This window comes from Micropterus dolomieu, linkage group LG21 (genome assembly GCF_021292245.1).
Source record: "Micropterus dolomieu isolate WLL.071019.BEF.003 ecotype Adirondacks linkage group LG21, ASM2129224v1, whole genome shotgun sequence".
NCBI classification, from domain to species: domain Eukaryota; kingdom Metazoa; phylum Chordata; class Actinopteri; order Centrarchiformes; family Centrarchidae; genus Micropterus; species Micropterus dolomieu.
Window position 1 is genome coordinate 2,303,091 of NC_060170.1, and position 27,249 is coordinate 2,330,339.

Consider the following 27,249-nt stretch of genomic DNA (forward strand, 5'->3'; position numbering starts at 1 on the left):
TTGAGAAAGGTTTTATTCTCCAGAATACAGGAATTTAAGTGTTTAACACACAAAATGTCATATCAAAAATATCAGCATTGAAGATTTCTTCAAAATAGCGTTAAACTTCTCATCATGTTCTCTTGAACCCAATATTGTGCATTGTCGCAGCCATTATCTGAGCCCTTATGCCCCAACCACTCAACAAAGTTGCCAACACATAATTCCATTTTTCAAAAAAACAGGCTGTCAACGCTGAGAATGTCTTCTCGGGACGTCAGGTCTGCGAGGCCATGTTACATAATGTTCTGGCTGATATTCTACAATAGTATGCTAACAAATGCAAACAAAAACAAAGATAGAAAGCAAAGTAGACTACTTTGGCTTTTTCCTTTCACCAAACCCAATTGTTCACCATTGTCGTCCTCTGTAATCTCACAAATGTGGTAACATTTTAGTGCACAAACCTGCCTGAGCAGTTCCTACCTCCATGAATTGTTGTTAAACAGTTATAAAAATGTGTTAACAACATTCATGCTTTCACAAGGGAAAAACTCTCAGGATTAAGCTGTTTTAAGTCTGCTATTTATGAGGACAGCTCCTTCTTTTATGAGTAAACAAATTGGTATTTATGTGTGTATATATTATTCAGAAAACACATAGATGAGGAAAACCTTGAAAAAGCTGAAGTTACCTGTACAGAAAAGCTGCCAGCACTAAGACCTGCTGGGCCTCGGCAAGGATGCCCGCACATACAAAGTCAGCACTGTGGCCCTGACTGATGATCAGGTGAACACTGGGTGGTCAGTATTTGCAGAGAGGAAGTTTTCCCTCTTGCAATAACAGAGGTGGAATATTTGGTCAATACTTTGAGGGACACAATAAGAAATTACGGATGCCACATGCCATGGTAGTTTTGTTGCTTTTTAACTTTAATAGTTTTTGCTTGAAATTAAAAGATTTAAGGATACTGTTGCAATTGCAGCCCTTCTGGCACTCATGCAACACAACAAGCCCAGATCTACAGACCTAACTGCAGATATGCATGAATGTTCCTTTAGGAAAGGACTAGCTTTCTCCTTGCAGCCCTGCCATGCACACCATTGTCTATGAAGATTCTCAGTCATCCAGGTCATAGTTATCCAACGAAGATTAAAGTCAAGGGCAACTGGACTTGGTTGAAGTGCAGTGTTCTCATGACCCCTAGCTTGTGCTCCAGTGAGTGGTGTGAATCGAACCGTAGGTATTGGTCTGTGTGTGTGGGTTTTCTGTAAACCAGAACTTGATATTACTGTCCACTCTGTGGACGAGAAGATGTTCACAACAACAGTTTGGCCTTCCTGGACTGCGCTGTACACATTGAAGAGGACAGGAGCCTGCAGATTGGGGTTTTAATTCAAAAACGCAGTAGTCTGCTACGTTTGCACCTCCTGTCCAGACTAAAACGACAAAAACGAAGACCTAAAACGCAGAAGTTTGGAAACGCTGCCGACCCCATTTTGGTTTCAAAACTCCGGAGGGCGTTTTAGTGAAGACGGGCCAAAACGGAGGACTTTATAAACGGAGGACTTTATAAACGATGACGCAGCCACTCATGCTCGGCTCTCTGACTGGGTCTTGCAAAGCAGAAACACGATGCTACTGACCGGGTCTTTGACATGTATTTTTATTCAAATATTATATATGGTGCAAATAACACTTATTTGCCTACAATTGTGCTGTGCATGTCGCCGTTTAGGCTACTTTGAAACGACTCCCGGACTGTTTTCCGCCGCCACACTCCCATGTTACATTCAGTAACAGTCCCAGCTCCTTATTGGTGCATGCAAACCCCCACCCAAAAACTGGTCTGATGCTTCCTCTGTATTTATTTATTCTTTTGCCAAATCTTCTGGCATGTGCATGCCCAGTGCACCTGAACGGGTCCTAGCTGTACATTTTCAGTCGTTTTAATGTAGACGGAGATCAACTCCAAAACGCAGTTAAAATGCTGGTGTGGACAGAGATCGTGTTCATTTTAACTCTCCGTTTGTAAACTAAAACGGAGTAGTGTGGATGCGGCCTTAGTTTCCCTACCAGTCAGTCAGAACTGAAGAAGTCCTTTAGATGAGGGACGAAACATTTTCCAGTATCTTCAACCAAGTCCAGTTGCCCTTGATTTTAACCTTCTTTGGATAACTATGACCTGGATGACTGAGAATCTTCACAGACAACTCCACCAAAGACGACTCCAATCAGACTCCTAGATGAACTGCCATAGTCAGTGCAGAACTGAGCAGTTCATGCCAAAGCTGAAGTTATTTGGTTTATCTTGTAAGTAGCTGCGTTTTTATTTTTTCATGCTGTATCTACGTTATTTGTTATTATGTGCAGGAACCTTACCATTAAAGGATTATCAGTGTAGAGTAAGCCATAGAGTGGATAGCTCAAAATGCTACCTGTGCTAGCACAGTATTCATGCACATTTCACAGACAATGTGTATTCAAGTTGCATCTGTTTCTGTATTTCCTAAAACTAGTGCAGTGCCTGTTCAAAATGTGCCTGTTAGAGGTTAGCACTGCACCCAGTGCTTTTGCTACTTTCTCAAGAACTGCTCATCCAGCTTCATAATTGACACTACACATCCTTGTGTTCTCAGCGGATGAACAGTTGTCGATAAAATCGAAAGACAGAAAGAAAGGCAGAGGTTTCTTCAATTATTGTATGGTGATTTAGTGCTTTAAATTTACATTTGTTGATTTGAATTTCATGAAATTTCTTCTCACTTGGCAGATGCTGTGATGACCAACTTCCCAGCAATGGAAGTAGACTGTTATATCATTACCATATCACCAATGTTTACCATTTTTATAATTGCTTCTATATTAATGTATATTGTCTGCTAGGTAGCAGAGGGGAGTTTCAAGCCCAATTGCACTATATAACCTCTTATATTGTGACAAAATAAATCTACCTACTTACCTACCTATAGTTGTGGGATATAGTTATTTCCTATTTTACTTCCTTCCTCATGTGTCTGTCTTTATGTGTTTTGAGCCCGTTCTCATCTCAGGGCGTCATGTACCGACAATTTGAGAAAGTGACAAAGCATAGCACCAGGTGCGTCTCTATGGGACGCTTCCAGAAGCGTCTCTAGCGTCTATTTCATACGGACGCTGAAGGGTACCTTTAGCGTAACATCCTTACGCTTTGTCACGCTGTCTGAAAGTGTCAGTTACGACACATTGAGATGAGAATGTGTTGGTGTTTTCCCTTGATGTCTGGGTTGAAATCCCTTGTTTTCCTGTTTTCTTGTTTGACTAACTGTAACAGAACGAACTGGCCATCATGGACCCATCAGACACCAACTCAGATTAACTAAATGCATGCCTCATGAATATAGAAGAGGAGTGTATCCTTGCTAAGGGCCCAAATGAAAAAAAAATGAGGTATGAGGTATGAGGTGTTGCACAAAATGTCTGACTTACAGGTATTTGGAAAAATGGGTCCTGGCTGGGTATACACATTTGGAGTGCATAATGAATAAAGTATCTGCCTGTAGTTCTCAGCAGTGAGGAGACCAATAATATATTCCCAAATTTGCAAGGAACCTCCACCATGCTTCACTATTGTCTACAGACACTCATTCTTGTGCTGCTCTCTTGCCCTTCTGCAAACAGACTGCCTTCTGCTGCAGCCAAATATTTTACATTTTCACTCATCCAGTCTAGAGCACTTGCTGCCATTTTTCTGCACCCCAGTTCTCGTGTTTCTAAGCATAGTTGAGTCGTGTGGCCTTGTTTCCATGTCAGAGGTTTGGCCGCAAGTCTTCCATGAAGGCCACTTCTGACCCAGACTTCTCCAGACAATGGATGGTGTACCAGGGTCCCACTGTTTTCTGCAGCTCTGAGCTGATGGCACTGCTGGGTGGCTGTGGCTCAGGAGGTAGGAGGTTGGCTGTTAATCGGAAGGCCGGTAGTTCAATCCCTGGCTCCTCCTGGTTGCGTGGCGAAGTGTCCTTGGGCAAGATACTGAACCCCGAATTGTCCCTGGCGGCTGTTCCGCCGTTGTGTGAATGTTAGTTTTCGTTTGAGCACTTAGGCTCAGTGTATGAATGTGTGTGACTGGTGAATGCAGATGTAGTGTAAAAGCGCTTTGAGTGGTCGAAAAGACTAGAAAGGCGCTATACAAGTACGGAGCATTTACTGCTGGACATCTTCTGATTGTGAAGGGAAGTAAGCATGGTGTGTCTTTAATTTGCTGCAGTGAGTTTCTTTGTGCTTCTTCAAAAGAGCTTGGACAGCACATCTGGAAACCCCTTTCTGTCTGCCTGGAAGAGACCTTGCTGATGCAGTATACCTACCTTGTGTCTTGCTCGTATGACTTTTGACAGTAAACTGTCTTTAGCAACCTCACCTTGTTTACTGAGTTTAGCTGTTCCTCTCCCAGTTGTATTTCTCCTGCACAGCTTTTTCCATTTCACTTAATGATTGTGTTTCAATATACATATTGAATTTATGATCATTAGCACCTGTTTGCTATGATTGTTTAATCATACACGTGACAATATGCCTACAAGATCCCTGACTTTGTGCAAGTGTTCGGAGAAAAATTGATTGATTTTGTTCATTGAGAAATATAATCTATTAACATGTCTATTTTTGAAAGTATTCTTACTTTACAGCATGTTTCCACACCCGCCTCAAACATTTGCTGAGTACTGTACATGAAAAAATAAAAGAATCAAGAGTCTTCAATATGATTTGGAAATATAAAATACAGAAACTTTGGGAGAACGCCATGTGAAATACAAAGCTTTAGATCATTTTTTCACATTTGTAAGTATTTCTTTCTTAAAAAACTTTCTACACTGTAAACTAAAGTTTAAACAGGCATGACTTATCATTTCGTTAGTTCATAATACAACTAAGAACATATACATGACAGATACATAGACAAAATCAAACAATGGTATTTCAATTCAATTAAGAAATAATAAAAAATATAGGGAAAAGGACAACAGAACCCCCCCCCCCAAAAAAAATATTCTTTAATTTGAAAGGGGACTTGACCTAAGATATATATCTAAGAAAAAAAATTTAATAAATTTTTACCTCTAACATAAGATTTTAGAAAGACAACCAGTCAATTTATAATGTTTTAAACATTGAATGAGATTCATTAAATCTATATTTCTATAAATGACTCTATATATCAATAAAATAAGTCAAACAGTTCAGTAAGCATGTGGCAGCAGTGCTCTGATTTGGCCAGTAAGTGGCATTCCACATCTGTGCAGTGTAGGCTTACATCCCCTCACTTTGATGTGACGATGGATCCATAAGGAAAGTTATAAATTAACAATTTTCCTTACACTGTGTGTACCACTTCAATTGTAAGCTTTGCATATATCCCTGATCTCCGCCATGAAACCCCAGACTGTTTGGATTGGCAGACACACCTCCTCCACTCTAGTGCTTAACACTGGAGCCCCCTCCTGTTCATGCTGTACATGAAGAGAACTCTGCTGTGAAGTTTGCGGATGACACCACCATCATTGGACGAATTTTTAGAGGAGCAATAGAAAGTATCCTGAGTGGAAACATCAGTAAGTGGCATGGGATGTGCACGGCCCAGGACTGGAAGGCTCTGCGAAGGGTGATTAAAACTGCTCAGAGGATCACTGGTACCCATCTCCTGAGCGTCAGTGATATCAGTGAAGTGATGTGCCTATGCAGAGCCCAAAGGATGTTAAAAGACAGTTCCCACACCATCTACAAACTTAAACCTGACTGCCGTCTGGAAAGTGACATACGTATATTATGTAACTGTGTATAGTTTTAGTTTTATTTTGTTCACATTGTGTGTGTAGCATGAAAGGTACATTGACAACCTGTGTTGTAAAATGACAAATAAATTAACCTTGATACCTTACAGTGGTGGAAGATGTATTCAGATCCTTTACCTAAGTGAAAGTACCAATATGTTAATGTAAAATTACTGAAACTAAAAGTCCATAATTCAAGTAAAATTAGTATCAGTCAAATGTACTTAAAAGTACGCATTCTGCAGTAAATTGGCCTCTTTGACTGATAAAACATGTATGACATTATTAGATTGTTAAAACTGAAGGATTAATGTGTAAGCAACATTTTACTGTTTTTAACTACAGCATATGGCCCCTCCAAAGGATAAAGGTGGGGAAGGATTAATGGAGTGGAAAAGAAAATAAGATTTGCTTTTTGACCTTTGAGGGCCTCAAACAATTATATAAAGTAAGCCATCCATCTATCAGTTTCTTAAGTTTAGATGGAAATGTCTCTTTGGTGGAACTGCTAACAGCTCATCTGAAATGTGTCTAGGAGTCAAGTTGACGCTGCTTTTCTTTGTGAGGGTCTTAAGCCAAAAAGGTTGGGAACGACTTAATCTTTAACAATGTATTATATTTCATGAGCTTTTTGGTAAAAGATCTGAAATATCTGTCTTCTAAATGTAAGATGACTCTATAAAGAACTCTTTGTACATCACAAACTGACCATGTTGTGGTTGGCTTAATTCTAAATACATTATTGCCAACCAGTAACATTAACATGGACAATGCTCCTAATGTGTATAGTACATTAAAAATTAGTCATATGTCTCTACGTTAAGTGTCTACTTCAACATCAGAAAGCAGAATTAAGTATTTTTGAAATGAGAACAGAAACAACCTTCCATTTACCAGAGTCAGAATATGAAACTGGTTGACGCAAGTGGTTTTTAACAGATTTATTGGAATCCAGAAAACAGTTGGAAAACACTCAATAAATAAATCTAACGTTGTCTTTCTATATGATTGATGGATTTAACTTCAAGAAAACATCAAAATGTATGCAAAAAAAACTATGATTAAGATAAATGGTGTGAACTTCATCAAGAAGGACCACAGAAAACCTCAAATCACAGTGATGTTGCATTATTGTGCAACTATAAAAAAGCAATCAGGATTTATGAACTCAGAACCAACACACATTGAGCAAGGGAAGGTGAATATACTGCACAACACAATTTCTCTGAGAAAGTATACAGTCATTACAACACCATTCGAAGGACAATAAAGTAACAAACTATCAAACATGGCAGAAATCATCAGAGGCATGCCTTGTATCAAACAATGCTCTATGTAGATAACTTACAACAGCAAAATCTGGATTGTTCATTGTCATCATAAAATTGAAACTGCTGATCAAAGGCAAATTAAAAAAACTTCCCCAACAAACCATTTAGTCCAGTTTAAATATTAAAACTCAAAATGAATGAAAAATATGCCAGAAGATTAAACACGACTTTACCAGTTTTCTTTAAAAAATTACTTTATTTCACTTTTGAAACAATAAAGATATTAAATACTAAATACTAAATCAGTGTGTTTTGCACAGGTTTTCATACATAAAACTTTCAAACATGACATCACAGATGCCACCTAAATAACCTACAACTACAAACATGACTCCTGTACAACATGACTTACTGTACAAAGAACAGCAAATCAAAAGTATCCTCAAATTCTGCATACCCCCCTTCTCTTTCCTTTCATTCAAAGTGCAAAAAGTATACCAAAAACTGATTTCAAAAAGACGGTGTTTGATTGGCTGGTTTACAGGAGAGAATAACCTCCGTTAGGTTAGTGAAGGTACTTGTTCACTTTGGCAGGAGAGTATTAAATCAATTCACTTTCATTTCAATTCAAAATGCGGATTCTCTTACATTTAAAAAAGCTTGAAACTTACACAAAATCTTTTTAGTGGCCTAAAATAACCTTACCATAGTATGTTCGATTAAGTTTCCTCTGTATCTTGTAATTTTGTCCAAGTAATATTTCTTTTGAAAACGCACCAACATGGTACACAAATTGCAGTTATAGTTTAAGATTTTTTTTGATATTAGAGTGAAGTGATCGTCATCCTGGTGGGAGGTTGCTGGTTCTTCATCCGCTTCATGTGTTGCAGCTCTCATTATAAGATGGAGGAGCTTCTGTAACAGACAGTCACCATCAGAAAAGCTGGTTAGTACACAAGTACACAGTTACATATCACTTTCCACACACAGTGCCCTCCATAATGTTTGGGACAGAAACACATTTATTTAAAAGCTGCCTCTATACTCCACAGTTTTAGATTTGTAATTTAATTTAAGGCCTTTTTAGAAATTTCAGTATTACCATGTACAAATTACAGCACTATAGAGTTGTGCCAATGAAAGTCGAGGAAACGCTTTTCTGGCTGAGAAACAAGAAGTAAACAGTAAGAGATTTTGGCCAAAACTTAGGCTTTATTAAATCAACAGTTTGGACAGAATTCTCACCATATAAAACTAACTCCCCATACACTTGTGCAACAGAAACACTCTTCAGGAGGCAGTGTTTTTACTCCATAAAGTGAAATACTGAACCTACACTGCAAGATGCAACCCTCTAGTTAGACACAAAAACAGGATGGCCAGAATACAATGTGCTAAAGCACATAAAAGAGAATGCAGAGATCTGGGGAAAAGGTCCTGTGGACAAACGAGACCAAGATCAATCTGTATCATTCTTTATCTTCATTAACAATGTGACTGTTGATGGCAGTAGCACAGTGGCTTCTGGGGTGTATAGAAACATCTTATCAGCTCAGGAAAGTGTGGGAACATTCCTCCACTGCCAAAATTATTATTTTTATAATAAGGGTGATTTTGATCATTTTAAACCTGTGTCTTATTTTCACATATTCTGTTTTTTGATCTGTGCTGAAAATGGCTTAAGCTAGCAGCCGCAAACCAACTGCAGTGGCAGTGCATTTTGTGTACTGCCTCAAAGTGTACTTTGGCTTTGGCCTTCATGGCCCCAGTGAAATTCCTGCCCTGGGCGGTGCTGCATCCTCCAGCAATGACCCTAAACATACAGCTAAAGCCAAAAAGGAGTTTCTCAAAAATTGAAGATACATACCACTGCTATCTCCCAAATATTATGGTGTCTTGAACTTGGGGGCTATGTATAAAAAGTGCCGTAATTTTAACATGACAAAACAGAATGTGTAAAAATACCCTTCCAAATTGGAGAGTGTACACTTTAACCAAATGTCACCTGTTTGATTATCTAAAACAGAGACAAATTTAAAAAAGGCAAAACCCAAACATTCTGGAGGTTACTGTTTGATGTCATCAGCAACAGCACTAGAAAACCATAGCCTGGTGAGTGACAACTTGTATTCCAGGCTTAGAGAGAGACAGAGACAGGCAGAGAGACAAACACTCTATGGGTGGTGGGAAGTGTCACAGAGGACAAGACGCACATTGTCGTGTTAACCAAAAGACCTCTGCGTATGTATGTGCATCTGTGTGATTAGTACATCTCAGCTATGCAGATACATGTGTGCGCACATGTGACCCCTAACACAGACATATGTGTATGTACATCTGTGTGTGCATCCTGCGACTTCACGTGCACATGCAAAAATACCCAAAGCAAAATGAATCCAAAAATCAGAAAAGCACTCACTCCCTGCTGCTCTTTAAGTTTACTTTGAACTCATGATAGGCAGCTCAGACAAGCATCAACATATTTTATCTGGACTATGGTGACTGGACAGTGATGGGGACATGTCCCCCCATCCACAGTGAAAATTAAACCCCTGCACACCGTTAAAGTAAAGTAAGGATTTGCAGAGGGAAATAGTACAGATAGTCTGTCAAAAGAAAAATTTAAGAAAAGAAATGAATGCCTGATAAAGCCCATCTTAACAAAATGTTGCATGTCACCTTATTTTAAGTTGTGGGCTGCTTTTATCCATGCCAGGATCCTGTTGGAATGGAAGGAGGGTCTAACATGAGACTATCAAGTTATATTCTGGGAAAGGTAGGAAATGGTGTTTTTGGAACTTGGCCCATTCTAGGGACAAAGGTTTTGACCAGTCTCATGAGAATCTCATCCTAAATAACTGGAGTACTCAGTAGGTTTGATGGGGGATTTCCCCGCCACATACTCACATTAAATTAGTATTTAGGCTTCCAAAAGTATTGGAACGGTAAGGCAAATTACTTTGTTTTTGTTGTTCACTGATAACATTTGGGTTTAAGATCAAAAGATGAGTATGAGACGAGTTCAGAATTTCAGCTCTCATTTCCTGGTATTCACATCTAGAGGTGTTAAACAACTCAGGACATACCACCGTTTCTTTGTCTTTTTCAAGTGAGCAAAACTATTGGAACATGTTTCTTGTTGCCCAGGTGTTGCCTTTTAGGTTGATTGTCCAAACATTAAATAGTGGGCATAGCATGCACAACAATTTGGAATGGCCTGAAAAAGAAAGGAACTACTGGTGTACTGAGCAACAGACGTCGAACAGGTCGGCCAAGGAAAACAACAGTAGTTGATGACAGAAATATGGTGAGAGCTGTGAAGAGAATGTGAAGGGATCACAATCCACTGTTGGAAGAAGACTCAGAGAGCAGAAATATAGAGGCCGCACCACAAGATGCAAACCGCTAATCAGCAGGAAGAATTGGAAGGCCAGATTGAAATTTGCAAAGTAGTACAGAGATGAGCCGCAAAAGTTCTAATTCCAAGATTAATCTCTACCAAAGTGTGGAGAAAGAAAGGAACTGCTTATGATCCGAAGCATACAAGCTCATCTGTGAAGCATGCTGGAGGTAATGTCATAGCTAGAGCATGCATGGCTGCTTCAGGAACAGGCTCATTAATATTTATTGATGATGTAACTGATGATGGTAGCAGCAGAATGAATTCAGAAGTGGACAGAAACATTTACAGATAAATGCATTGAAACTAATGGGGAGGAAGTTTATCATGCAGCAGGACAATGAGCCAAAGCACACTGCCAACAAAACAAAGGACCTCATCAGGGGAAAAAAGTGGAAGGTGGTTTTAGACCAGCCAAGTCAGTCACCTGACCTTAACCCAATAGAGCTGCATTTCACCTCCTTAAGAGACTGAAGGGAGAAACATCCCAAAACAAACAAGAACTGATAGAGGCTGCGGTAAAAGCCTGGAATAGCATCACAAATGAAGAATGCAACAGTTTGGTGATGTCGATGGGTCGCAGGCTTGAGGCAGTTATTGCAAGCAAGGATTATGCCACCAAATATTAAATGTTATTTACTTTAAGATTATTTGTTCCATTACTTTTGCTCACCTAAGAATGCTGTGGTCTAATACAAACAGTGATATGTCCTAAGTTGTTTAACACATCTAGATGTGAATACCAGGAAATGAGAGCTGAAATTCTGAACTCTTGTCTCATACTCATCTTTTGATCTTAAACCCAAATGTCTTCAGTGAACAACAAAAACAAAGGAATTTGCCTTACCGTTCTAATACTTTTGGAGGGGACTGTATATTTTCTGATCTTAACATCTGAACTGAAGGTGCTCCAAAGCAGGTTATCCTTGTTACAATTGTGGTCTGGAGTTTGTTGCAGTTTGGTAGAGCCTACTGAGGAAACCCTGTGCCTTGAAGATGATGAATAAGTGTTCAAATCAGTCCTAAATTACAGCCTTCTCCTCTATGTACATCCAGATCCAGTCTGCATGACTAGAGCCTATGTGCTAACTGACCTTGTGGATATGCCGAGGTGCCGTAGTCTGGAGGCAGGATGAGTGGTATTGGCATTGAGCTAGCACCCTCAAGGGGGTAAGGTGCTGTGGCCACTGTGGACTCACTGAACATAGGCCCACTGGGTACAGACCCTGGACCATGGTGCTGCTGGTTCTGGGAGAAAAATAAGCCGGGGGCATAGCTGAAAGCATTGGGTGACACCAGCTGAGACTGACGTTTATTTGTGAAGCCATCGTTCATTGGAGTCCCACCCTCTGCTCCCTGGTGGTCCTCAGCTGGAGGAGCACTGGGGGAATTATTGATGGACAACCTGGAGCGAGGAGTGGGACGGGGAGCGGGTTTGGGGTTGGGGTGAGGGGGCAGTGTGGGGTTAAGGGCAGAGGTGTCAGTTGTGGAGGTGTCAGGTGCAGAGGCTGGTGTATGTTCAGCGGGAGGAGGAGTGGCTTTTTTCAAAGGTTGCAGTTTTTTGTCTAGTGAGACGTTCCCGATGTGGATGGGTAATGTCAACATGACATCTGGAGACTTTAGATTGACCTGATAAATCAAAAGGAAAGGAAAATGTTACATTTTGACGAGCAATACAGAATTTATACCGACTACCTAATTTCGTCTTTGCTTCTTTCAATTGCTTTACCGTATTCTTTAGAATCCAAAACTCATTATGAATAAAAATACAGTATGTGTCTGATCAGCCAATCTGGACTGCACTTTACCAACATTCAACAAGAATTTACCCTGGCTCAGTTTCATTAAGTTTCTCATACAATCATGAATTAATAATGCATCTTGCAACAAACAATTACTCCATTATTACTTCATCTAGCAAATATTGTATTGATTTGATAAATATGGCTTAGATTAAGATGTTAAATTGGCATGACTGAAATATAGAAGATACAGGAAGGGAGACTACCGGCCAGATTGTTACTGTGGTTGTAAGATGTTATTTAAGATTATATTTTTAACCTTTTTTCCCCCCGTGATGCAATGGGGGAAAAATAAAAGTAATTTGTTATAGACTAAACTGACATTTGACATGATAAGCATCTCCTCAACAACTTCAAATTGACTAATTCAAATTGTTTCATGATTTATTAAAGTCATGTTATTTTTACTTTGTCCATAAGATATGACAATTAAGAGAAAAATTAAATACTGTACTTTAATACTTTGTCCATTAAGATCTGACTATTAAGAGAAAAATTAAATACTGTACTTTAACATTTTTGTGATTACATTCAGTTCAGACTGTTGGAGGTAGGTCCAACCTAGTCAAATCTGTGTTGTGATTTTTTTCGTGACTCTGACCACTATGTAAACTTTCCATCACATTTACAGAAAGAGGTGCATGACTGAAAGAGGTTATAATGATAGATGTCCCTCACTAGTTGTTATCTTCAAATGGCCTATTGTTTGTCTAATAATCAAAACATAACAAAGCATATCTTACTTTGATGTAATATTCAATCTTTATGAGATCACAGCCAGCGAGGGAGGACTGTGGAAGAGGAGGAACAATGATCTGCTCCTTCCACTCCACCTCCTTGCCAGCCTTCACCACACCACCCTCCACATCTACTATCGTCCTCACATCATGGGTGGGCCTCTTCGTCTCATAGGTCACTCTCTGAAAACACACCGGGCATGGAGATTCATAAACAAAGGCAGTCCATATAAAAAAAAATACAAAATACAATTTATTACTGTGCCTTTTACCAATAAACACGGAATCAACCAGTTTTTGGTGCCTTATTTAAAGTGTTTCTACATTTGTACTTAATGTTTTGGCCATATTTTTTTATTTGCTCCCAGTCCATTTCACACAGTCTGTCACAACCGTTAAAATAAATGGGTTTAATTTTTCTTATGTGAGGATGAATATTATGAGCAGTTTGATATTGATATAAATTTTAATCTGAACGTAGGCTAGGCCTATTTAATTTAGGTTGCATCACAGACACTGGTCATATACCACCCCACCTTTGGCGATGTGGGAACAGGTAATGACGAGAGTTTTCAGTAGCCTAAATGTTGAGATTCAGTCTTTCAACCACTATTTGAACACATTTTATGGCATGAATGGATTTTTCATTTCATTGCTTTATGAAGTTAATTTAGAACAATGTTTGGAACACTTTGTGTAATGTAATTTTTGAAGTGACAAGAAGTTCTTTAAACTGAGGTGGAACGACCACTAATTCAGTGCCCAAGTCTTTTAATGTGGAAACGCTGACACACAGCCGAGCTGAAAGACTAAGGCTAATATTTTCATAAAGCTCATAAGAACGCATCAAATCAACGCATTAGCCCATTATAGAATAGGCTACGCCTGTTCATTTAGGCATTCATACTGTCGACGATTTTCTGTCTCCCTGCATGCGTCAGCTACAGCCATGCTACAGACCATGTTGTATTTCTGTAGCGTTACAGTTTGCTCTTCGTTTGTAAAATATGATGCTCTGCTGACAGTAGACTTGTTCATGTCTGTGATTGGTCATCTGCTGCTAACACCGCCTCTTATGTGAACGCGCTCATGTCTGGATTGGGAAACCCTGGGTTGACTTACCGAGGTGATAACCAGCTTCGTGGTACCGCTTATCCCGATAGTAATTGTTAGGGTTAGTGAAGCCAGATACAGGCGTGGTACAGGCGCCTGATCTCGGTCTCTGTAACCCAGAATTTCCCCTCACCTTAGGCTAAACAAATTCAGAACTTTCACTAAACTGGCTTTCTGAAATGGGCCCCAGACCAGACCATAACAGAGATACAGAGAGACAGACACTTTATTCAACCCTAAAGGGAAATTGCAATGTAGCTTTTTTTTTTCCCCAACAAGCATTAAGTTGATCAATATCAACAAAAAGAATTAAAAAAAAGATATGTCTCTCCAACTATATTTGTGCAAATGACAGTAGAATGCGCATTGTTCATTCAGAAAAAATAATCGTCCTCTCCCTGCTCTGAGGGCAGTCATTGTATATTTTAATTGCAAGTGGGCAGGAATGACTTCCTGTAGCGGTCCTTATTACTGCAGAGCTGAAGGAGTTTCTAACTGAAGAGACTTGGTTGTCCAACCAGTAGTTTGTGCAGAAAATGTGAAGTGTAATGATAATATCCAAGCAGTCCCCAGCACAGAGCCAGCCCTCTTAATCTGATTGTTCAGCTTCTTAGTGTAATTGGCTTTGATGCTGCTGCACCAACAGATAGCTGCAAAGAAAACTGTACTTGCAACAACAGAAAAAATGTGCAACATCTTGCAGCACAAATTAAAGGACCTAAGCTTCCTCAAGCAGACACTGGTCCATTGTCGACATGAACACAGAGTTGAGTAGCCCTTCACCACCTCCATCTCTTCTCCCCAGATGTAAATGGTCCACAACAGTCTCCTTTGTCTTGGCTGAATTTAAGATGAGGTGGTTATTCCCACATCACAACACAAAGTGATTGACCAACTACCAGTACTCAGTCTCCTCTCCAACTCTGACACAACAACCCCCTGTGACAGGACTAAGTCTGAGGTGTATAGTTTAAAGTCCCCTGTGGTGCTCCTGTGCCGCTAAACCTCTCTTCAGACACACGCCCCCCTCAGTCACACAAACTGTAGTCTGTCCAACAATTCAGGAGGCTGTGGAGGGTATCTACCTGCATCTTTTGGAGCTTCTCCTGTAGAAGTATAGGCTGGACTGTGTTAAAGGTGCTGGAGAAATCAGAGAACATGATCCTCACAGTGTGAGCAGGCGGATGATGGCATCCTCAAAGCCCACCTCAGGCAAGGTGTTAGGCGGAGGTCTGAGATTAGCCAAGATCAGTCTCACATTCATTGTGTGGGATGTTAATGTCACCAGTCTATAATAGTTGAGGACAGATGGAAAGGACTTCTTTGGTACTGGAACAAGGCAGGGCGTCTTAAACAACACTGACTGACTCTTCACCTATCTCTCCAACTAAACAACACCTACATCAGAATGCTGTTTGTAGATTTCAGCTCAGCATTCAACACAATATCCCCCATGAAACTGATCAGCAAACTCAGCACTCTAGGTTTAAATACTGTAACTGGATATTGGACTTCCTCACAAACAGACCCCAGACAGTTGGGATTGGCGGACACACCTCCTCCACTCTAGTGCTCAACGCCGGAGCCCCCCAGGGCTGTGTGCTCAGCCCCCTCCCGTTCACGCTGTACACACACGACTTCATCATGCGACATGGAGAGAACTCTGTTATGAAGTATGCAGATGGCACGTCCATCATCGGCCAGATTTCAAAGAACAATGACACTTTATATAGGGGGAAAACGACCATCTGCAGAGTGGTGCACAGAGAACAACCTACTGCTCAGCATCAGCAAAACCAATGAGGTAAGCATAGAATTTAGAAAAAAGGAGATAAAGACAAACATTCCTGTCACATCAACATCTGTGGAGCGAAGGTGGAGCAGGTGAACAGTTTCAGGTTCCTGAGAATCAGCATCAAAGAGAACCTGACATGGTCATCTCACATATCCATGCTGGTGAAGAAAGCTCAGAAACAACCTTTTTTTTTTTTAAAGGCAACTTAAGGCGGGTAAAATTCTTGTCAAGTTTAGCTATTGCTGAGGAGCAATAGAAAGCATCCTGACTGAATGCATCACAAACTGACATGGGATGTGCATGGCCCAGTACAGTAGGGCTCTGTAGCAGGTGATTAAAACTGCTCAGAAGATCATTGGTATCTATCCACCGAACATCAGTGATATTGGTGAGGTGAGGTGCCTGCAGAGCCCAAAGGATTCTAAAAGAAAGTTCCCAGCCCAGCTATAGCCTGTTCACCGTGCTGCCTTCTGAGAAGAGATACAGAAGTATCTGCTGTCACACCACCAGACTACAGAGCAGCTTCTTCTCCCAGACTGTGAGACTCTTAAATTCATCCTCCGCACTGCACCATGCAAAATAGTTGATTTCTGTACATAATTTTTATATATAACGTTTGCTTTGTGAGTAGCATAAAAGGGAAATAATAAGACAATTAAGTGTACCTAGAACCTCTCACATTGTCTTGCTTGAGTATGCTCTCCAGTTTCCCTCTGTATGCCTCTTGCATTCTGAGCCTCACTTTCAGCTTCCTCTTTACACTCCTCAATAAATTTCTGTCCCCATCCCTGAAGGCCATTTTATTCCTATTCAGGGAGCATTACTGGAACCAAACCATTGCACTCTTCTGATGGGTATGATGTTATCAATGCAGAAGTTTATGTAGTCTGTTTTGCAGTCCGTCATGGCGTTGATGCCGTCTCCATGGGGCGCACAGAGCACCTCCCAGTCTGTGGCCTTAAAACACCCCTGCACAGTCTCCACCTCCTCACTATCCTTGTGGACACATCTTAATGCTGAACAATGGATATGTAAGTGGATGTGAGAAATACCAAGTTGGGTTCTGATCTGCAAAGAGGGGCAGGGCAGTGGAGCTGTATGCATCGCTTATTCAGCATTTTGGTGTCTATGGTGGGGCATTTGATAAATTGTTGAAAATGTGGCAGAAAGAGTGTCTATACATAATAAATGAGTGTAAAAATATTGTATTGCTCTATGTAGCCTATAATGAGAGATCTAATTGAATACTAAGGTTTGGTCCTTAGATATAGTATACGTTGGTGCGTAAGCCTGAACATAACCTGCTCCTCCAATGTTTGATCAGGGCTGTAAAAAAAAATGTTTACCTGCATCAGGCTGGCTGCCATGTTGCCTGTAGTCTTCCCAGACTCATTGTGGATGTTAGCTGTCACCTGGATGATCTGGCCTGGTGTGTAACCTTTCATGTCAGTCTGGGCCTTCAGGACCACTGTACCAGTTTTCACCAGCATGTAGGTGAACTGCTGGGTCACTGCAGATGAACAGGTTCCCTGCATAGGCAGTGTTATACCATCATGGATTTATCAAGACTGACATTGATACATGTTTGTTAAATGAATTGTTCAACATTCAAACGGGCTTATTTGTTTTCTTTCTCTAGTTAGATTACAAGTTAGATGACAAGATAGTCTCATGTCTGTGGCGTAATTACAGATCTGGAGTCAAGACGTGGTTAGCATAGCTTAGCATAAAGACTGGTCCAAAATTAATTAGCTCACCAACAAACGCATATATTATTTGTTTAAAAAGTACACAAATAGAAAAGTTAAACATTTGTGATTTTAGGGGGAGTTACGGGCTGGAGCAATTTCTTGGTGAACTATTGTGGAAGCAGGAGTGTTCAACAGTGCTCACCAGCACATCACATTGGGACATTAAACCGTTCCACTAAGCAGACTCAACTGTACACACTCATGATTCTTTTTTACTGATGATTACTGTAGCCAGTCTGACATAGATTTACAGCTCTATTGAGCCATGTTGTCCTATAGCCCTCAGTAGTAATGACTTCATGAGCTTCTTAAATGATAAAATTCTAATTATTAGAGACAAGATACGTCATCCTCTGCCCACAACTGATACAAATATATCATCAAACATAGGAACCTTAGAAACAGCTGTAAAACCCAAAATATTAAGACTGCTTTTCTCCCATTGATCTTCACCAACTAACTTAAATGATTTCACCATCTATGCCATAAACATGCCTCTTGGACCCCATCCCAACTAGCCTGCTTAAAGATGTTTTATCCTTAGTTATTCTTAGATCTTAGTGCTGCATTTGATACCATTGACCATCACATCCTATTACAGAGACTAGAATATTTATTGCCATTAAAGGAACCGCTCTAAGCTGGTTTATGTCCTATTTATCAATCTCAGTTTGTACATGTTAACAAGGAATCCTCCATGCAAGCTAAAGTTAGTCATGGAGTTCCACAAGGATCTGTTCTGGGACCAATACTTTCACGGTAAAATATAAAATCCATATACTTTAACATACACTCCCCTAATAAAAACATTTGAACATTACAAAAAACAACTAACTGCTGTGAAAGTTGTGAGAGGATGTTCAGGACAGATGAGAGGTGATTTGATGTCAAAATATTCATAAATGAGCAAGCTGTTGACATTACAACCTTGCACTTACAAACTAAAGGTGTGAAATGTTTAAGGGTGGTGAATATCTATATTGGCAGTGGTTTGAAATTGTATGCTGAAAAACAAAAAAGTTATGGATGATTGAAATGGATCCTAATGAACTTTTAAGATGGTCCCTAACGCCACTGTAGTGACAGGGGCGTTGGACAGACTCGGGGCTGCAAACTGCAATTAGCTTTCGTGATTTTCAGGTCATCAAAACTGTGAAAGGTCATCCTGAATTAGCTCTCCAACATATCACAAAACTGGAAGAAATTGCGGCTTTGACATGGAGCTACTGTAGGTAACAGCCGCAAAACTAACTTCACACGACTCTTTTCATCTTGACGTGTCAAGGCGGAGCTGTCGCTGCACGTGTTGGATTGAAAACGAGTATCGACATGTTTTCAGAATTTTGGTATCGACTTGGTACTGAAGTATCAGTTCTTGTGACATCTCTAATCAGGAAATACTCAACAAACGTTCACTGTTATGCAGACGATACCCAATTATATTGATGAAACTAGATGAAACCAATCAGTTAGCTAAACTTCAACCATCCCTTAACACATAAAACCTGGATGACCTGCAATTTTCTGGTGTTAAAGTGAAGTTATTGTACTTGGCCCCAAAAACCTCTGGGACACATTATCTGAAGATATAGTTACCCTGGATGGCATCGCCATGGCCTCTAGCACTCTGTTTGAGAATAACTGCTCACAGTATGTAAGATAATAATGCTCTACAATCACAAAAAATAATTCTTCCTCAACCCTTATAAACTGGACAAATAAAATAGTGATTCTGTCTTCTCTGCCAACAAATAGTACAGATCTCAATTAAAACTTTGGATTTTGTGTCTTGACTTTAGAGTTGACTGGGGACTTGACACTAACTTGGGATTTACAAAACACTGATTTTGCCCTACCTCTGGAGGTTGCCGGGCTTGTACCATTGTGCCTATGCACAACTATGCATACTAACTTCCACACCAAGTGCTCAAGCTGTAAAGACTGACTGCACATCCACGCCTTTACTTGAAAAGTTTACGCACTTTTTTTTGTAAACAGTCACAGCTGTAGTCAAGCAGATTTATTTTGTTTGTTTAATATCGTTGACCAAAACCTAAATCTGTACTCACCAAATGTATCTGACAACACGCACTATACTATAGTCATGTTGAAACAGGAAGGGGCCATACCCAAACTGCCAATCCAAAAGCCACACGACGTTTGGAGGACTGTAGCTATTGACTCTGCAGAAAGTAGGCAACTTCTCCGCACTGTGCGCCTCAGCATGGGCTGACCCCGCTCTGTGATGTTATGTGGCCTACCTCTTCGTGGCTGAGTTTCTGTTGTTCTTAACAGTGGCCCGTGGAATATTTAGTAGTAAGGAAATTTCACAAATGGACTTATTGCACAGGTGGCAACCTATCACGGTACCACGCTTGAATTCACTGAGCTCCTCAGAGCGACCCATTCTTTCACAAATGTTTGTAGAAGTGATTGGAACACCTGAATTAGATGATTTGGACGGGTGTCCTACAACTTTTGGCAATATAGTGTAGTTCAAACACAAAACTACCCCTAAAACCACATATCTGACATTTTGTCAAAGTAGGCATTAAATAAACAGAAACAATGTGAGTAGGTACGCATGTTTGTATATATGTAAGTAGGTATATGAACTCTGAAGACCAACATCAGCCTCATGTTTTGTTTAAGCAGTTAATGACTGACCATATACACACACATCTAAGCATGTCTCACCCATATGTCTGGCACTTCATTCAGGTTTAGAAGGCTTAGCAGGTAGAAAGCTTTCTCTGTATTGTAGTCCTTGGCAAATCGTGGTGTGTCAATAAAAGCCCTCACTCTGTAAATGATCCTACCATAGTTGCCTTCAAAAGATGTTGGAGCAGAGTCTGTGGAAAGAAGCCAAATATGTATTTTTTTTACAACACAATAGCCAATACAGACTGATAGGTTGTTATAACAGGGTCATTGAACAGTTTGACCATGTTACATGTGATATAACAATGCTCTAAAAACATTCAACAAAAACATTCCTATTGCATAACCTTTAAAAACCTAACAAGTGAAATAAGGCTTGTGCCTTCTCTGCCAACAGAAAACACAGATCTCAATTAAACCTTTGGATTTTTGGTTAGGTTAACAATTGTTACAAATGTTTAACATTGACAAGCACTAGATTCAATAGGGGATTCAAAAATAGATTGTGATTTAATAAAATAACATCAAATTCATACCCTAGTACTAGGAATAATATGCCAATTCACACCTGATCTTTTTGCTTGAAATAAATGTTACAGTATTTAAAAATAATAAATAATGTTTAGAAAGCTAATATTTCTGCATATCTTCTTGAGTAAATGTTACTCTGACAAAAGACAAGTTATATTTCCGCCTTTTAATGTAAAATGAAAACAAGACTCCAGAGTGTGTCCTGATACACCTGCAAGTAAAAATGCCGGTTGGGTTGCTTTTCAGTTTCTGTGAAGTTCACAGTAGGGAGAAGACTCTACCTGGGAAAAAAGCTAAAAACACAAGAGCAGGCTGTTTTTTTTCCATGCTTGAGAGTCAATTACAATGAACCACGGAAACAATGTGCAGACAGAAAGTGAGGGACAAGGTGTATTGTTTTCCAAGAATCTTGACCATGCCAAAAAATGCTTACCAAAATAAAACAAGTATACAATTCTGAAATTGTGCGTAGAAACTTAAAGTGGCCAGGGTTACTGTGTAGGGTAATATCCTTTTAAGGACATTATTTTGACATCACAAATAAATAATCTCATTACCATATGACAAAATGTTTTTTCTGGTGATCCAACTTTACATGCATACATACACATATATACAGAATATACACACACAATTATACAGATACATAGTACTGATGTAAAGTATTGTAAGATATGGTATAGCTGCCTGGTCTGGCTCCCTTACTGTACAGTCTAAATCAAGACTCATGAACATGACAAAAGCGCCATGAAAGTGATGGGCATGAAAGATCTACAGCAGTCACTTCAGTACATGGTTGAGTATGCTGTCATTAGACAGGCTAACAAAATCTTAGATGATCCTTCACATGTGGTATTTTCTGATTATGAGTTGTTGCCTTCAGGAAGATGATTTAGTGCTTGCAGATGCAGAGGTAAATGTTTTAAACTCTCTTTCCTCCCCACCTCCATTTCTTTACTCAATATGCAAATCCCTCAGTCATGGCACGGAGCAGGTTTTATTAGATCTTACGATTACGCACAGTTTGGTTTTATATTATTTTATTGTAACTCCAGGTGATCTTGGAGGAGTGCAATTTTTCATATTTTAGCTTACTTATCTTATTTACTTATTACAGAAAGGTGCATTTATATATTACCTTACTTATTTTTAACATGGATTTTTATACATGTATGGTCTACTTGCTTCTCTTCTCTTGGATTTACTGCTGTATTCGCTTTGCTGGTACGTCAGCACCTACTTTCTGGGCTGACGATTGGTTTGTATGTGTATGTATTATCTGCGAAGCCGCAATGTGCACTATGGGCCCAAGAAAAATTTCTCCAAGGAGACAATAAAGTTCATCTAATCTAATCTAATATACATACAGAAATACAAATATCTTTTCAATAATTGTGGCTATCCATAAGGGTAATGTTTTTGCATAGTGCTGATTTGATCCACCCCATGTAATTGAATTTATTTCCAACAAGTAACTGGCAGACCAGGTAAGCCTTATTTTTAGCCTAGTAGTTCTTGATCATTTGCAGCACTGACCGATGAGTGATTTCTGAGCAATTTAATTATAATGACTTGATGAAAAAAACTTTGGAGTTATGTGGTTAAATTTCAAGGACATTAAAAGCACTATGTTAAAAAAGGGGCTATTTTCAAAATATTCCAGTACTGTTATTTTGTGATTATTATTTTTTAATGGCACACAGTGCTGTGCTCAGTCTTGCCATGGTGTATGACTTTTGACAGTAAACCTCATATTGATAGATGAGTTTAGCTGTTCCTCACCCAGTTTTATTCCTCCTACACAGCCGTTTCAGTTAATGATTGTGTTTAAACCTACATTTTGGATTGGTGATCATTAGCCCCCTATTAGACTTTCTGCAAGTAATCCTAGAAGAATAGATACATTAAAATTGCTGCCTGCTGCTGGTAACGAGAGTGGTGAGAGTGACAGAAAACAGTAAAGTTGTGGTTGCTAAAACCAAAGCAATGTGCTAAAAGAGGCAAAAAAGTTCCATAGAGCTGAAGGGAATTGCAGAGTTGGTGATAATTTTCTGTGGGTTCTTTAACATGAGCGACTCCTTGCACATTACACATGGTCATTGTCAGTATAAAATTATTGAGCTTAAAAGTGTAGAAATGTAAATATTAATCTGAAATTGTGACATTCAATGTACTACATTTGAACAATAAGCTGCACTGGTTCATCCAAATACAGTGCAATGTTTCACACAACACTCATAAGCCCCAGTGAATGACGGGATAACAGTCCCATCCTTACTGCTGTTGAACCATAGGAAAATTAGGGTAAATATCATCATGTCAGTGCATGTCTGCTGTGAAATGCAAGGGCAAAACACACAAAAACATTCCTACCTGGTATGAGAAACTTGAATGGAAAAGTGTGTTCTCCCTGCTTGAGGGTTCCTGTATGGGACATAGAGAGCAAAGAAAACAGTCAGTCAGTGGAAACACTGACTTTTTCTAGCAACAATCGCCTTGCTGTTTCCCACCAGGCAGATATGCCTTGGTCTCTCCTTACTAGCTTATTGTTATAAGAGTAGTGTGGCTCCTTTAAGGAATAGGGCAGAGCATAAGTAAAGTCAGCATCGACTTTGGCCCTGGAGCAAAATAAAGTCTTTAAGTCTACCTCATTAAGCAGATCATATGATTATAAAAATATTTTTCACTAGAAAGCTTCTATTACACTTCAGTAATGAGATTTTACATGCCAGTAGAGGGCTCAGTGGTTGATGACTATAAGCCATCAGCCTAACCATAACTGGGCCTACCTCATAACAATACAGATAGATCAAACTCTTTGGATCAGTTGTTCTGCAGCATACCTTTATCTGCAACAGAGATGGTGCTGTTGAAGTACTGTTCCTCCACCGTCCATGCCGTGTCATTTACCTTACTGGTAATACCACAGAAACCATTGCAGTTCACTTTGATGGCTGCAGATAAGAATATACAGACAGTGAATTGGAAGTTTTAGCTACACATCTGCAGCATGAAACACTTCTCATAAGCAAATAATGTCATTAAGCAGAGTCATTAATTTAATTTCCTTTATGGGCAGAACCAAAAAAGCACAAGTATGTTATACTAAAGCCCTGAAAAAGAGAAGAGGAAGCGGAAATGCCCACTAGTAATATGAAACCTATCACAGCTCTGTGACTGACGAAAGTACTGAACTTTACTACACATTCAAAGTTATCCAGTGAGCCTGTAACCCAGCAGACCTTCTATGTTCAAATTGGCCGTGGGTAGTTAGTGAAGTACGCACAATTAAAGCCCAACTCAGCAGACAAGGTTGTAAAAGTAAGAGATTTATTATTTTTTCTTTTAATTAAATATCAGGTGACTTGCTGCAGGAACATTCCTAACTTTTGGATGAACATTAAACTTCTGTGGGTGAATCATCATCATTGCAAACAAGGTGGAACAATGTTGTTTTTTGACCTTATTACAGGAACAAAACACTGCATTGTGATCATGACTCTGCATGACTCACCTGTCAGTCTTCTTAAGAAGACCAGAATGTATTGCCATTACCTGCTTTGATCCACTACACATTTTGATATTTTTGTCTACATTTTCCTATAAACATTGGAATAATGGTCCACCACAATGCACACCGTGGTTAGAACCAGTAGATTTTCTTAAATTTCACTCTTTAGGAGATTATGGGTTTGTAAGTGTTATATAGTCTTACATAAAGAGGGTCATCATCAACCTTTCAGGAACTAAGAATAACCACCTTGGCTGGTGTTTAATGATAAACCAAAATGTGTCTCAACCTAAACAGGAGCATATAATACTTAAAATCATTTGTGTTCTTGGTAAACGTACATGGATCAATAAAAATGTATGACTACCTTAAGTGTCAGCTTGACATTGTAACTGTGAGAGTTGAGGATTTGGGAAAGAGCTTGAAAAAATAGTGTCAGTGAGGTCCAATACTGATGTTGGATAATAAAGTCTTGTTCACAGTCAGTGTTCCAGTTCATCCCAAACGTGTTGGATCGGTTTGAGGTCAGGGCTCTGTGCAGGCCAGTCAAGTGTTCACACCAATCTGAAACTCTTTCTTTATGCAGCTGGCTTTGTGCATGGGGACACTGTCGTGTGAAAACAGGTGAGGGACAAACACAAATTGTTGCTACAAATTTGGAAGCCCACTGTTGTCCAAAACATAACTGTATGTTGTAGCACAACAATTTCTCTTCATTAGAAATCATGGACACAAACCAGAAAAAGTGTCCCAGACCAACAACAGTGTATGTCCACATGCAAGTTGTCATATATTAGTCTTAGTCCATGATATATTTGTCTATTTTAGTCTAAAAACAATGAAAGCAAAAACATTTTTTTCTTAATTATTTATATTGTACACTTCTGAAACAGTCCTCTTGAAATCTCATCATATCCAACTTATCCCAGGTGAGCTGCGATGACTGAAACACATTTGATTTTTAATGCATTGTAAATACAGTATTTGCCCAGTAATACCTAACTTATCTCAGGGCCCAACCCACTTCATAATACATCTGTGTTTCAAACGGTTGCATGGTGACAGAGTTTGTTTGCTGGGAGTTGGTACTGTGAAGCTGACAGTCTGACCAGCTCTACCTGAAGAGGAATGTAAACAGACTGGAAGGCCTACAAGCCTTTAAAAAGCAACTCCCAAATACATCAAACCTGCTCTCAGCAAGTCGACAGACAAATTTGATAAATGGTTAGTCTTTCTATAATGACAGAACTATTACTTAAGAATGATCTAAAGGAAAAAGTCTACATCTTAAAAAACAGTAATTTCTTTGTTACTCCTTTGGTAAGGTGACATTTACTTGTTGGGATTTTAGTGATATTTTGACACTGTAACAGAAACAATTGTTTAGAAGTGCAAAATGTGGGAAAGGGTGAATTTGTCATTTGAGCATGTTTCCCTTTTCCTGACACTTTCATTCACTTTTCATTCAAATGTGTTGTCTGTCATTTGGGAATTTGTCACTATTATCAGGCTGCTTGAAAAAGTTAAGACTCTTCTGCTGATTCAGAATGCTGCAGCATGTGTTCTGACAGGAACCAGGAAAAGAGATCACATTTCTCCTGTTTTAGCTTCTTTTTATTGGCTTCCAGTAAAATCCAGAATAGAATTTAAAATCATTCTTCTCACCTACAAAGCTCTTAATGGTCAGGCACCATCTTATCTTAAAGAGCTCATAGTACCTTACTACCCCACCAGAGCACTGCGCTCCCAGAATGCAGGGTTACTTGTGGTTCCTAGAGTCTCCAAAAGTAGACTAGGAGCCAGAGCGTTCAGCTATCAAGCTCCTCTCCTGTGGAACCAGGTTCCAGTTTGGGTTCAGGAGGCAGACACCATCTCCACATTTAAGAGTAGGCTTAAGACTTTGCTCTTTGATAAAGCTTATAGTTAGGGCTGGCTCAGGCGACTCCTGAACCATCCCTTATATATGCTGCTATAGGCCTAGACTGCTGGGGGATTTCCCATGATGCACTGAGCTCCTCTCTCCTCTACTTTCTCTCCCTCTGTATGCAACCTCTTCCCATTATTGCATGTTACTAACACAACTTCTCCCCTTTCCGGTAGTCTTGTGTTTTCTCGTCCCTCTCCTCTCTCCTCCTATCACTTCCTGCAGGTTTTCTGGCTCTGGAGCAGTGGAGTCTGGATCTGTGGTTGCGGGTCACCTGCTGCCCCCGTGTTCCTGCTCGACACCCTCTACTGCAATGACTATTGTTGCTAGTCTTATTGTTATTATAATCATTAACATTACGATTGTTATCATTAACACTACTACAAATATCTGTACCATTTTTCATTTAGTCTATAGCAACATCACATTTACTGTCTTTACCTCTGTGTGTGTATATTGTGTAGGCTGCCTCCCTCCCCTCTCTCTCCTTCCATTCCTCTCTTTTTCTCTCTGCTCCTCTCTTGTCCTCTCTCTCTCTCTCTCTTGCCCTCTCTCTCTCTCTCTCTCTCTCTCTCTCTCTCTCTCCTTCACCCCCAACCGGTCGAGGCAGATGACTGCCCACCCTGAGCCATGGTTCTGCCTCTTAAAAGGAAGTTTTTCCTTGCCTCTGTCGCCTAGTACTTGCTCTTGGTGGGAATTGTTGGGCTTCTGCAAATAGCATCATAGAGTATGGTCTAGACCTGCTCTTTTATGAAAAGCGCTGTGAGATAACTGTTGTTGTGATTTGGTGCTATATAAATAAAATTGAATTGAATTGAATTGAATAAAAAAGGATGCTGAGGCAGTAGGGACACTGCTATTTATACATCACGCACATATTGGTAGCAACGTCCTATTGGTCAGCTATGTGCACGATAAAATTTCAGTGGGCAAGTGTGTGCATGTGATTGGAGGAGGTAGTACCCAC

General features: G+C 39.7%; 1 protein-coding gene across 2 annotated transcripts in view; it reads right to left on the reverse strand.

Moving 5' to 3' along the window:
• Window positions 1-6,712: 6,712 nt before the first annotated feature.
• arrdc1a (arrestin domain containing 1a) overlaps window positions 6,713-27,249 on the reverse strand; it is a 32,996-nt gene continuing 12,459 nt past the window's right edge. The window contains exons 2-9 of one of the 2 annotated variants that reach the window (XM_046035071.1): window positions 23,691-23,801; window positions 23,221-23,271; window positions 20,353-20,507; window positions 17,251-17,433; window positions 13,003-13,179; window positions 11,552-12,086; window positions 9,737-9,777; window positions 6,713-7,972 (exon numbers count right to left, since the gene is read on the reverse strand). In XM_046035071.1, the coding sequence (XP_045891027.1) occupies window positions 9,761-9,777; window positions 11,552-12,086; window positions 13,003-13,179; window positions 17,251-17,433; window positions 20,353-20,507; window positions 23,221-23,271; window positions 23,691-23,801 (1,229 nt within the window). In that variant the 3' untranslated portion in view covers window positions 6,713-7,972; window positions 9,737-9,760. The remainder of the gene's footprint in view (window positions 7,973-9,736; window positions 9,778-11,551; window positions 12,087-13,002; window positions 13,180-17,250; window positions 17,434-20,352; window positions 20,508-23,220; window positions 23,272-23,690; window positions 23,802-27,249) is intronic. The other variant, XM_046035070.1, reaches the window with a different exon arrangement.